Source organism: Danaus plexippus, chromosome 7 (genome assembly GCF_018135715.1).
Source record: "Danaus plexippus chromosome 7, MEX_DaPlex, whole genome shotgun sequence".
Taxonomy (NCBI): Eukaryota; Metazoa; Arthropoda; class Insecta; order Lepidoptera; family Nymphalidae; genus Danaus; species Danaus plexippus.
Window position 1 is genome coordinate 4,115,980 of NC_083541.1, and position 14,239 is coordinate 4,130,218.

General features: G+C 33.4%; 1 protein-coding gene across 2 annotated transcripts; it reads right to left on the minus strand.

Moving 5' to 3' along the window:
* Positions 1 to 18: 18 nt before the first annotated feature.
* LOC116770494 (nuclear factor related to kappa-B-binding protein) lies at positions 19 to 14,128 on the minus strand. 2 transcript variants are annotated; one of them, XM_032661973.2, is made up of 23 exons: positions 13,398 to 14,128; positions 12,981 to 13,274; positions 12,484 to 12,600; positions 12,040 to 12,413; positions 11,435 to 11,565; positions 10,536 to 10,787; positions 10,077 to 10,189; positions 9,658 to 9,767; positions 9,045 to 9,161; positions 8,314 to 8,484; positions 7,646 to 7,792; positions 7,263 to 7,350; positions 6,259 to 6,837; positions 5,962 to 6,057; positions 5,700 to 5,789; positions 5,041 to 5,140; positions 4,878 to 4,942; positions 3,860 to 4,795; positions 2,883 to 3,032; positions 2,500 to 2,575; positions 2,252 to 2,307; positions 2,120 to 2,170; positions 19 to 1,522 (listed from the first exon to the last, which is right to left on the minus strand). In XM_032661973.2, exons 1-23 carry the CDS (start codon positions 13,827 to 13,829, stop codon positions 1,400 to 1,402), a joined length of 4,668 nt encoding a protein of 1,555 aa, XP_032517864.2. In that variant the 5' UTR covers positions 13,830 to 14,128; the 3' UTR covers positions 19 to 1,399. The 2 variants fall into 2 exon arrangements, with proteins under 2 accessions (XP_032517864.2, XP_032517867.2); XM_032661976.2 differs by lacking the exon at positions 2,120 to 2,170.
* Between the last annotated feature and the right edge of the window lie 111 nt (positions 14,129 to 14,239).

The window sequence follows — 14,239 nt, forward strand, 5'->3', positions numbered from 1 at the left end:
AATAAAAAAAAAAAAAACTACAAATATTAATTGACTTATATTGTACAAAAAAATCCGAAATATTGCAACCAATTATCATTCAGATGAAGACTTTAACCTAAACTTATCTAAATCACTAAAAACTAAATCTTACAATTTATCATACAATAAATAAGAAATTAAACTTTTTATTATTATAAGAAATAAAAGCAAAATATAATATCTACATAAGAGTAAATAAATATATAATGAATCATTAAAATATAGCTCTACATACTTTTTACAGGTTACCGACCTTAGTACAGTTAAAATGTTGTAACACTAAAAAATAACTTGACTTACAAAGTAATTAAATTTTAATATATGTTAAGTTAAATTTAAAAGAAACAAAAGCAATTTATAATGAATAAAACTTCCTGACGACTACTCGAATAGATCTTTGAGATCGTTTAAAAAAAATTTCCGAACTGAATTTAGACACCATACAATAAGCAAACTACTTTTATTTATACATTCGCATAAAAAAATCGAAAAACCCAATAATAGGAATATTTGATAATGCAGCTATAAATATAAGCACATTTCTGAGAAAATAAGAATAATATCTCTCTTTTCTGTTAATTTTTTTTAAATTCTAAAATAAAAAAAAATTAATTTGTATCATAATAAAAAATAAATAAATAAATGGAAAATTTTGGGGTCCTTATAATGTAAGAATGGAAACACAAAAAAATTGTCATTTGTATGAAAACAAAATTTTATATATTATACATTAATTTTCTTCGTTTGTTTACTTGGAGACTTCAAATGAACGGTATAAAGTATAAGTAAAAGGTTTCTCGACTTTTCTATGAAAAATGTATATAATAAAATTGTTTCAGAACACATTTTTGGTCTGTATGTACATGTACGAGTAATTAAATGTACACATTAATCCCTTAATCTCATAATTTATTGTAAATGACACGAAAATTTAAATTTTCCGATACTTTAAATATATTATTGCGGCTCAAAAACAGACGAAACAAAAAGTACACATTAACATTATGTATATAATATTTACACAACGAATTTAAACTTGTGTATAATGGGGGCTCAGCAAAATTAATTTTCTACGACGCTTTACGTGAACATGGAATTTTACGTAATGTGGATTTACATGACATTTCCATGAAAAATTTTTTTTTTTAAGCATTAGTAAAAAATCAACTCCCCTAAGCGCACGACACCCTTAACACATGTTCTCGTACTCACGCTGCTAAAAGTTTAGATTCATTCATAAACCTGAATCGATATAATCATGTTAGGAGGTTTACAAACAACAGGAAACTGTAGGTACTTAGTTGGTCCATGTTGACACGTGTTAAAGGTATCGTATATTTTAATACTAAGTTAATGTATAAAGTGTATAATTGTATAATTAGGGGGGTGCCTGTTTTAGGAGGCGGGCGAGCACGTGTCTTCCTCCAACCAACTTCAATTGCTGGCCGTCCATCAGGACACTCCTCACACCGCTAGATGTCGCTGTGGTCGTAGTCACAGCCTGAAATAATATTAATATAATAAATATTATATAAAATACCATACACTTATAATACATCTCAAAAATTCCTTGACCGACTTAAAAAAAATTGTGTTCCATGTTTGCGTGTGTGTGTTTGTGTGTGTGTTGTCAATTTTCTCATAAACTAATCTCATATAGTGAAATTCTCATTCAAAACCAAACTCTAAGAGGAAATTTAGTGTGTAAGATATAGTGAAAATATACAGTAGGTGAGCAAACATCTCAGTGAATAGATTAATTATAATTAGGTCTCAGAATCATACGTATTACTTATGACAAATATTTAAACAATCGCATACAATTTCTCGGACATATTTTTTATGAAATTTTAACTATAATCATAATTAAATTATACATACATAATATTATTTCTAATTCATATGTCATTATATGCATAAAACCGTGCAACATCACCCTCATCAGTACTCATATCATACCAAACGTGTGTGCAATAATGTTCATACAATTGAAAATGTTAAATGTTAATCTACAATGTTAAAGTTTATGTTATATTTTATAATCCTATAACCCCTGGTCCATGCCAATCCCATGCTTCTAATGTAACATGCATATCACCTGTTGAATTTTAATTCCCTGTGGAAGTTTAACCTGATGTATCGGATTCACCTGTGATGATAATATTTATGATAATATTTCTGTTATGATACATCACTGTGATATGATAATGATATGATACGATATTTATACCTGCTGCAGTTTCAACACCGGTGCTGTGGTTGTAGGCGTGGTGACGGTTTGAGAGCCTGTTGATGAATTACAAATATTTAATCTATATATAAATGCATATTATTTCATGCCGTTGTACTATAAACCTTTGAAATAACAAAAAAATCAATACTAATTAGTACATAAGTTAATTCCTGTGACTCAAAATCACCTTCTTATGCTATTCCTTGCTAATCTCTTACCAACCACATATATTATGACACACATACCTATATTACTTAAAACTATTGTCTGTGATGTTGAAGTCCCTCCCGATGACGTCACTCGTATGGTGCCGTCCGATTGCTATGGAATTAAAATTGCGTTATTACACGATAAACAAATTATTAATTATTAAAGCAAAAATATATTATATCTAGCGTTAAAGACCTTTCCCGAGAATAGTATATATTTCGAAAATCAATTAATGTTTGTTGGTGAGCTTGTGAATTGTGATAAAACTAGTAAATTATCTAAGACGCCCTTTAGGATTTTGCCTTTCACATATATATAAACTATGTTTTTCTTGTGTGTAATCACTTTGTGTTAAGATTCATTAAAATTTAGACGTCTACTGCCGAAAGTCTTAATATACATACATACTATAGAGTACCTGTAATATAATGTTATGGAGAGGTTTAGCTGATGTCAATAAGAGGGGTCTAGCTAGCCTGGACGCCGGCGCTAGGACTCGTACGCCGCGCCCACCCCGGCCTCCTCTGCCGCGAGACCCCACGACACCCTCCAGTGAGATCATCTGGGTCTAAAGTATAATGCATTAATGAGTATATATATATATATACTCATAAAATACGTTTTATAACTAGAAAGCTACATTAAAAACAGTTGAATTAACATTCGTACAGTAAATATAGAATGAAAAAAATATTAACTAACTAAACTCGAACCTAAAGAACCTATAATGAAACTAATATCGGAGTACTGCGCGTCATTTTATTATTTTTAAAACTACATACTCCCGACTTTTCGCTTACTATGCAGCAAACCTGTTCACGGCCAGACGAGATGAGAGATTCTCAAACGCGTAGTAATCCGAAAGAAAATATTAGTTTTTCTCGCGAAAGTCTTAGGTCACATAATGTGAATTGAGTTATTTATTTACGCGATATATCACCACAGAGTCGAGATAGGACACGATGGCTAAATTATTTAATTAACAGCAAACAGATATTCTGCGGGTCGCAGGTTCGAATCCGCTCGTGTTGATGATTTTTTCATTTTATGTTTCCTATTTGTATTTTAAATGAAACACATTTCGGTCTTCATGGATTAAATAAGGTTCAGATTGATTATCTCTAAGCAATCACGAAAATACTTACAGGGTACCAAAAATATTCTTGAGACAGAAAGTGTAAGACTAACTTATAGTTTTTTGGACAAAATGTATATGTAACAACAATTAAAAAAATATTTATTAATTTTTTTTTATATCGTTCATTTTAAGATGTACAGTCTACTGTCTTATAGTGAAGTTGAAAGTACTGCTATGTATACGTATATATATTTTTCGGTTTGTATTGAAAATAGAAAGAGAGAAAAAAAGAAAGAAAAAATGTAATTATATCAAACCTGAGCATTAGTTAGCAACTTGGCGACAATTGGTTGAGATGTTTTATCACCGGTAGGCTGGGTTCTAACCACTTGCGCTATGGATTTCGGGGTTTGTTGATTAGCCAGTTGTAACGTCTGGCCACTCGCCAACTGTAACGTCTGGCCACTAGACAACTGTACAGTCTGACCACTGGACAACTGTACGGTCTGGCCACTGGACAACTGTACGGTTTGGCCACCAGACAACTGTAGAGTCTGTCCACTCGGCAACTGTACCGTCTGACCGCCGCCCAACTGAACAGTCTGACCTCCGATCTGCACAGTCTGAGATCCCAACTGAACACTCTGACTAGGCATTTGCACTGTCTGTCCACTTAACTGAACGTTTTGGCCTAACTGTACAGTCTGCATACCACTTGCCAACTGTACAGTCTGACCGCTAGGTAATTGCACGCTCTGTGATGGCAGCACATTCTGACTGGCGACTTGTACGCTTTGGCCGCTCGGTAATTTGACTGTATGTCCAGTCAACTGTACACTCTGTCCAGCCAATTGCACCGTCTGGCCAGCTATTTGGACAGTCTGGCCTAATTGCACCGTTGATACTGGAATTTGTACTGATTGGTTCATAGCTTTGATATTCGGTGACGATGTCTGTGCTTTCGGACTTGGGTTTTTCACTTGTGTTGTAGATACAGCCCTTACTTGTGGCGACGCCAGTTGAACAGTTTGTCCACTGGGCAGTCTGACGCTGTGTGTTGGTAACTGAAGAGAAGAAAGTTGAAGCGTGTGTCCTGAAGTTAATTGTACAGCTTGGCCACTCGGTAAATGTACAGTTTGATTGGCAGCCAACTGAACTGTTCGACCGCCAGCCAACTGTACAGTTCTCGTTGTAACTGAAGACGTTACAGCTGTAGGTATACTAGATACGACGTTGGTCGGACTCGATGTGCTCTGAAATATAAATAATATATATGAGATAATATATATGAAAAAAATATTTACTTATACTTACATTATATATATTCACATATACCTGTGCTATGGTAGTAACTGATGTAGTCCCGGGTATGATTGAGCGCTTTTTCGTCGTGGGTATACCTACAAATTACCAAACAAAATTATAAGTATGAATATTTACATATACTTAACATTTTTGTACTAAATCTTTGTTATAAACTATTTAAATATACTCTTACTCTGATGCATGAGTGCCCTTGGAGATATTAATGATTTCCCCGAGGAAGGCGTCGCCGGACTCAGGACTCTCACTATACCACGTCTGGCGCTCGGTGTCACCTAGGATTTATGTACAAAAATAAAAAATATCTAAAAAACTATCAAATATTTCTACTGGTGTCAGTTAATATAATTGAAAACTTAAAAATGTATTATTCCTTTAAGGTTATTATTATGTAAATTTTTTAATATTACTTCCGTTTAATATTTTATTATATATTTTTAAAGATGTCGACGTTTCATTCCTTTCAGTCATTAAAGTATGAATTAAAATCTTAATTTGGACTAAAACAAAGCAAACAAATTTTATATAAAAAAATAATAATCTTAGAGTCGTATACTAAACAAAATTATGCGTTAAAATAAAACTAATATTTTTCGGATATACTACGTGAATTTGATTGTTTTAAAAACTACATAATCCCGACGTTTCGTTTACTTTTCAGTAACCATGATCGCGGGCAGACGAGATTACGGTTGAAATAATAAAATTCGCGTAGTAAATCCGAAACACATTTGTTTTATTTTAATGAATACTCGCGAAAGTCTTAGATCTCATTAAAATTATGCGTTATAAGTGTTTTTATATGTTTTTTATTTCAATAACACAGTTAGTTACCTGTGTCGTCGGTGTACAAACTACGGCAGAGGTTGTTGAAGTCTGCACCGTGGAGGGTCTTATTAACAACGAGCGAGTTACTTGAGCTAACTGGAATGATAAACATTATATATGACAGAATACGTTTAAATAAATACTGACCTTAACGGTCATTATTTTAGAGATCAAAATTGAACACATTAACATGTTAACAATAAAAGAAATTAACCAAAGAGTTAAATTAAGGTCAGTAATATTAGATTTTATTTAATAATTGACTTGCCTTTGCCGACTGACTGGCGCTATTCTGATGTATAGATGGCGCCACGTTGCTTTGGATAGCGGTTGACGAGGGTTGTACGGAAATATTTAATGAAACCTGAAAATATATACATATACAGTATATACTTAAAGAAATAAAAAAATATAGACTGTATATATGTAGGACAACTATTTAGTCATATATAAGTTAGTTGCATGTTAAATAATTTCTACAAACAGAAGGACATAATATTATTTAGAAACCTGATTCAAAGGGCACTGAAAGTCACTGAAAGATATTATGAAAATGATAAATTACCGGGACTTGTGATGTTTCTATCGCGGACTTTTGCTTCATGAGTGGCGACCTCTGCGGAGCTACGACTATGGACGGAAGGCTGACTTGAGTCAACATAGTGTCGCTGTTCTGCTTCGTTAACGGCGGCACGTTCTGTTTGACCGTCTGAACTATCACACCTTGCTTCCCGCTCTGCTTGGGCGAGGGCAAACTCTGCTTCACCTTAGTATTAACCTGCTTAGCCTGAGTCTTCACAGCTGGTTTGTTTGTCAATAGACTAGTTTTTGAATTAGCTTGGATCACCGGCTTCGGCACTGTTTTTGGCGTATTCGTAGTCATTTGTTTGACAGCCGGCTTCATTTGTACTAGTGATGGTACTTTCGGTTGCTTGGGAACCGCTCGAGGCTTCTGCGGTGTCGCTACGAGTTTGCCTTTCGGTTTATTTATCTGTATGTGTTTCTTCGTGGCTTGTGTGGCTTGCATTAACAATTGGGCGGATGATAAATGTGGCATTGCGCTGGGAGAGGTGTCGTCTACGTCGACATCACTATCAGAGGCATTATCCCCGACCTCCTCAACGTTAGCCACGTCGAGGTCCATCTGTAATGGAAAATAATAGAACTGGGTTAGTACTGTATAGACTCATTATATAGAATAGATATATAGATTTAGATATTTCCTCATAGACAAGTGTCAATACGTTGCTAGGAATGTTATACTTTTAGTTTCTGATTTACATAATATTAAAAAAGTTAATGTGGTTATCGTAATTATAAGTTATTCTTATATTTTAATAACACCATGTTTCACAAACAAAAAACTTGAAGTCAATAAAAATAAATTCAGTACATTTCATTTCAGCGTTAGTTCTGAGTTGTAGGAGGTTTTAATCGTGCAATCAACGCTTTATACTTTGATGGAATCTTAAAGACCCCACTTCACATGACGATAGACAGAGATACGGACGATAGAGAGAGATAGAATTAATTTTTCTGAAAACCAGATCACATCTTATAAATTCTTACGGGTGTTTGAGGCGAAGTAACCTGATGTGAGGAAACGTTGGCCTTGCTGGCGCGACTGCGTACACTCTTATTCCAATCCTCTTCGCTCCTAAAAATAATATCGTTTATTACAAACAATATTCATGGGACAGTAATAAAAAAAGATGTTACTGAAAAATTAAAAAACACAAGAAGCGGTATAACCGCTTGAGAGCGAGACCTTCTAGACAAACTAATTTTAATAGGAGAAAAAAGTATGAATTGAAAATCGTGAATACCAACATATAAATACATACAACAAGACTATACATACACGTCCGTAACAATGACGGATTTTATAAAGCGTAAAATACACGATCATTAAAATATATTTTTTTTATAAAATACGTATACGAAATATTCACTTGTGTCTGTGCAGGTACGTCCACACCGCCGTTCTTTGGTCGTATTTGACTATGGGATCCCTTTTGACGGCCAACAGTCTCTCGAGTGCAGTGGCAACGGCGCTTGATAGGGCTTGCTCACTGCAGGGCACGATCCATTGAGACATTCTAGAATAGGAAGAATATTATCAACATCGATATAAACATAAAAATAAACTTTGACTATTTATTAGTATCGTGACTTGCCTTATATTTAACAAGCAAAAAAAAATATGAAAATGTTACCATTTACGTGTTACTATATTATTTTGTATTGTACTATTATTTTTGGGTGAAAATAAATCTAACGATACACTTGAGATATTCGGATTCTAAATAAGAATATAATAATTCTGATTTATGTAAAGCTTAATTAAGATAACACATAGTTGTAAGGGTTCTTTTTTTTGTAACTAACAAATAAACTGTAAATTGTCTGAAATAAACAAAATTATTATTATTATTATTACGCTACAAAATTTGGTTAAACATTGATCGCAATAACGTAGATGTCTTATTTTCAAGTTTCACATTTACGCCTCAAAATCGTATCATATAACCCATCCCCGCTATGTATTGAGATAACTGTCATAGAATATTATAGTTAATTATAATAATCATTATATTAGATCTCTATCTATGATCTTCACCTGAGTAGTATGACGATATCTCTCCTCGACCCCTCTCCGTTAGGCAGTCGTGCTAGAGCGTCCCTTAGTAACGGCAAAAACGCGGCGGCGCGAGGTCTAGAGGGCGCTAGTAGCGCGGACCCCGCTGACCCAGCGCGTTGACCCGTCGCAGGACCCACGACCGACCTATAACTGAAAATAACACCAGTTCAAATTTATAATCGTGTTTAAAGACATACTCTCCACGTTTCGATTACTATACAGCATATTATGTACTTTCATTTCAATGAAAATAAAAATCTTAGATCTCATTATACCACTATTCGTGGCAGTGTTGACAGCTAGCACACCGTTGCGCGTAAATTTCACTTAAGAAATATCAACATAGAAATACAATAGTTATGAAGCTGGAGTCACACTGTTGGACTTAAAATCTACATAACATGCAATACAAACATATTGTATATAAAGCTATATACACACTATTTCCGAAATATCCTCCATGACTGACACATTCTTATAGGAATAGGTAAATAATAAATATTCCATTAAAATTGCTTTTTTTGGGTAGTATAAATTATATAAGTATATGTAGTTCATATATATGTTTCTCAAAGCTATAACTGAAACAACGGATATGAGTAAATTGTCCTCGTATTTTTTATTCTATATTATATATTCTATTTATTGTCATTAATTTCCTTCAGACATCTGGTTATATCATTATATGTAACTATATTATATAAACATACTCATATTGTACGTATGTGAATGGTTTAGACGCGGAAGCGAATCTCCTCCGCTCTTGTGACCGGAAGTCTGCTATCTCCATGGTCGTCGGTTGTCGAACTACCCACGAACTCGGATACCTAAAAAAATATACATTATTTGTTCATGACATATCACATTAAAGATCAGAAGATAGATTACTTCAAACTTCTATTAATAACTTGATGTCCGTCCATATAAAAATGCAAAAATATATTTTACTGTTTCTGTGAGAACATATTGATGTTTATGACTTATAAAATTATATGAAGATTTAACAAAAAAATTATATGTTAATAATTTAACACATAAATATGTATATATAAATCAATATAAACATACATATGTAGAGGTATTTTGAATTGGCTTATAATTCTTATAAGTACGTAACATATTGACATAATCGATGTATAACATTATTTTTTAAACCGAGAAAATTGTCGCGGTCACTAGAAATTCACTACTTTAACATGTTCTTGAAGTCCTCGTGTGTTAATGACGTCATCGAGTCGTCGTGCGTGTAAGACGTCAGCGAGTGTTCGTGTTACAGTGACGTCATCCAATCATCATATAGTAGTCACGTCATAGATGCCGTACCTTGGCGGCGGTGCGGGCGGTGCTCTCGGCGGCTCGGCTCGCCTCCACCTCTCACAGAGTCGACCCAGCAAGGCGTCGCAGTCTCGACCGGCGCCGATCCATTGATACATCTGAGGTTGCATTATTATTATTACATTAGATCAGTGTTTCCCAAAGTGGGCAATAACGAAACTTGTCGACGCTGCAGGCCTAACGTGGAGCGGTTAGAGAAACCAAAAAAAATGGGGGTGTTGTGTATAGTGATTTTTAATTTAATTTTGCTAGAATAAGTTAGTGGATTTTCAGTAGGTGAAGAAATGAGAGGTTCACTATTAACATAAAATATAGAGTATTGTACTTGTAAGATTATTATTTACCAAAATCCATTTAATAATAGAGCATTGAGGTCTTAAAGATTACAAATATGAATGTAAACTCACTTCCGTTTCAGGTATATATTGTAAATATGGTACAAAATCTTCTGGATGGGGTCCCCTCTCCCCGGCGAGGAAATCCAGTGCTGAATCTAATTCAGCACACCAGTCATCCGACACTGAAATTATGATCGGTAAAAATATTACAATCAAATTAATTAATCTCTTCAGAATAACCAATACCAAATAACAAGAACATTTAAACTACATTAAACTAAATATTTAAATCAAAAGAGTAACAGCTTTATTACTTAACCGACAAAGTAAATAAGAATATATATCACAGGTTCATGTAATACTTGTAAATTTTTTTTTTTCATACTATACTCTTTTGTTTCAAATTTAATTCCAAAAATGCTTCCGTTACTGTCATAATACATTTAACTAACATTTGTAATATTAAAATACTAATAAATAATTTAAAACCTGCATGTTTTAGATGCCATTCTATACATAAACACTTACAATTATACCAAGTATTCAGTGGAGCGATTGGAGATCTCATGACAGCTGCGCATCTAGCATGTAACTGTTGCTTGGATGCCCTATGGGCTGCCTTCGCCGGAAATAAGGCTCGCACCAGAGAAAGGAAGTTAGCGTGAGTTATCTCTGTCAGAGCCTCGCCTCCCTCTAGAAGGCTTTCATCGTTCTCTCCTGATGTATCTTGGAGTACTTCGCCAGAATCGTCTGCTAACTCCACCGGTAAGGCCATCATATCTGTCATTAAGATTTTTATATATGTCAGATAGTTTTTTTGATATGACATTCCATAAGGGATAGTACAAATCCGAGTCACTAGCATTTAATAATTCTACGTATCTGCATTAGAAGACTAACAGAGCAAGGCTAAAACTTAATAATTTTCTAATTACAGTCATTAAGACTGTTAAGGTCATTTTTTCACAATGAGAAAAAATTACCTTGAAAATTATTAAATTTTAAAAAATATCAAGTTTTAACGTTGTTCCTTTGGAGATACAGGGAATTATCTAATGCTAGCTATTCGAATTTGTACTATCCCCGACTATTTGGAGACTAAGATCCTAAATTTAAAAAAAATATCGATTGTGATAGTATTATATATGCCAGACTCAATATTACTTGAATGATATAATTTCTGAATCTATGCTTAATAAAATATAGATAAAGCGGAACACAGTAACGAATGATAGAAACCAAATTAATCTAAATGTGTTGTTGAGTAAAAATTATAATATTTTATATTAATATCTTTAAAATCAACCAAATAAAGATTACAATTGCATTAGAAAGTAATTGATAAAACCTGGTTATGCATATATAAGAAGTTATGTATGCTTAAGTTTGTTTCCGTTATAGCAATCAGCATTATCTCATAAACACACCTATTCCATCCAAATCTTCCAATTTTATAGGCACGGGTTGAACAACTCTGGATTGATTCTGCATCGAGAGTAGAGTATCTTGAGGCTCCTGTTTTATTGTCCTTTCAATGTCACCATCGTGACAATTTGCACTGTAAATAGATACACATAAAAATAAATACTAGGCAGAATATAATTTTCATTACTTATAATATTAAAGTAGACATTTGGATGTGTGTAGTGATATGTAAAATAAATTACCTTGTAATCATTTGATAGTGAACATTTTTAATATGATGTTGTATTTATGTCCTAAATACATATTAAAGTACAAATATTAAAATTAAATTCATTAACATTAAAAAAATCATCTAATTTAACTTTACAGAAAACTTATTAGTTTCTATAAAAACTTTCCATTGGTTTGCAAATCTAATAGTATTAATATGTTAAGTCAAAAACTGATTTTTAAATGTATTTGTAACTTAACTATTAAGAAGGCGTGTGAATTTATAACTTTATATGTGATATTCTTGAGGTATCATGTTTCAACCTCAATTGTTCTTGTATCAATGAATTAGAATATTTATTAAGTAACAAAAAAACAAAGCACATTAATAGCTTACTTGTGATATCTCATATCTGGAACCTCTTGTTTTATATCCACATGTTCTGACAGTCTCTTAGTAAGTTTCGGACTCGTCACTGGATCTAAGAATGACGAACTCTCGGAGTCCGATTCCTCTCTTTCGCATTTAATTTTAATGTTTGGTAACAGAGGTTTATTTTCGATACTATCAATATCTTCTTTGATTTTCTTTGCACCTTTGCCATCTTGCTTCTGTTTATTGGCATCTTTTTTAGCACCTTTCTTTATTTTTTGTATGGGAGCATCTGTCTTTTGACCACCAAACATAAGTTTCTTTGTACCATTCATCAAAGCTACCCTTTGCTTTATGTCATTCAAGGTAATGCCGGTTGTATTAAGTTCCGGATGATTCTAAAATACAAAATGGCATTTTTAAATATTATTTTAATGTATTAATAAGTTAATATAGTTGTTAACATACTTCTCTGAACTGTCGTCTAGCTCTGTGAGTTGCGAGGACATTTTTAAGACAATCCAAAGACGCTGGATGTGAGGGGTCGGTTATACCAAGCGTTCCCGATACATTTGTATCACCACTCTGAAATCGCCGTATGTTTATAATATGCTTATTAATTCTATTTGATCTTCTTTTTTCACAATATGATAACATTTTGACATAATTATTCTTATAGGAAATATCAAATTATATACAACAATGAAGGGATATAATAGAAAGTTGCAAAACAATACACCATAGTCCATACAATATGAATTCTAAGACCTATATGTTTACATTTATTTTTGCATCACAATAGATTTCTACAATGGCATTGCATGAACCATTTGAATTGTAAATTGCAAAATGATTCTTGAAGCTTACTCTTGAGTTAGAAAATAAAAGTAACATATCCATGTAACAATATGTATGAGCTTTGGAAAATAAGACTTTAGAGATAAATTGAATTGTTTACAATATACCTGACTGGATTGCATTGTTTTTCTCTTTTTAAATGTATTTTCAGATGGGCCTTCAGGATAATTATCATCTTCAGATTCCTCTCCGCCTACCTCACTCCAGATAGCAGCTAGCTCTTCAAAATACCTTTGTCTCGCTCTCACATATAGAGGTTTATAACTGTTTTTAGCTGATGGTTTTGGTGGAAGCAATGGAAGAAAAGGAATAGGACCAGGAGGACCTCCTTTTGCTGTAGCAAGCAATCGCTCCCGAGCAATTAATACTTCCGGCAACATTTTTGCATAGTAAGATTTGGTCTACAACAATTTAATTTGCACATACTTGAAACTAATCAAATATTAAAAAGCTTTCTTAAGTCTGTTTATAATGGAAAAACATTAGTATTATTTTGTTTACATAACAAGTACAAAACAGATTACCTTGTGTTTTTGTTGTTTAGTTCTGGCTTTCATCAAGAACTTTCTCATTCTAGCAATATCTGGTCTGTAATTACCTTGTCTAAGATTACTAAAAAAGTTATTCAAAGGTGACTTGAAATGAAATGGCTCAAAGTTAAATAACATTTTAAGTGTTGTATCTTTTTCTTCTTCGTCATTTTCTGGGAACTTTGGAAGATATTCTTTGAGATACTCCTTGTGTTTATCTTCTAGACTTTCCCAAGTTTTCATTGAAAAGAACTCTTTAAAAATGGAATAGTCCTCACATAACTCCTGAGGTAGCTCTAGGGTGTGCCCAAGAATTCGTACTGGTTCAGTGACTTCCTCATCGCAGTCGGAACTACCGCTGGAACTATCGGAAGAACTGCTACTATCATCACTGTAACTGTTTTCACTGTCTGCTTTTTCCTCCATGACCAAACCACAACAGTAGGTATAAAATTCCTAAGCCTTAGTGTTGGTCATTCACCGCGTATCACGCTTTAAAGTGTATTCCATCCACTTCATTGATATTTCAATTTGTTTTGTTACCGATGTTTACGAAAAACCGAATAAGTGATAAGTATTATCCAACAGATAGCCATGGACTTTTTTATTTAGTCGTCAAGTCTTGTCTAAAATAAAATACAACGCACACGCCAATCTGTAGAGTTTCATACATACTATGCGCCAGAACGGCACATTGCGATGAGAAAATAGCTTGACAACCCCGAACAGCGACATTTTGCCTTTTCAAAATAGAATTTTAAAACAAAATACCAGTTGTCTATGCGCCTTTTCAAATATACGCTGTGAACTTGCAACAGATTATCCTGTAAATTATA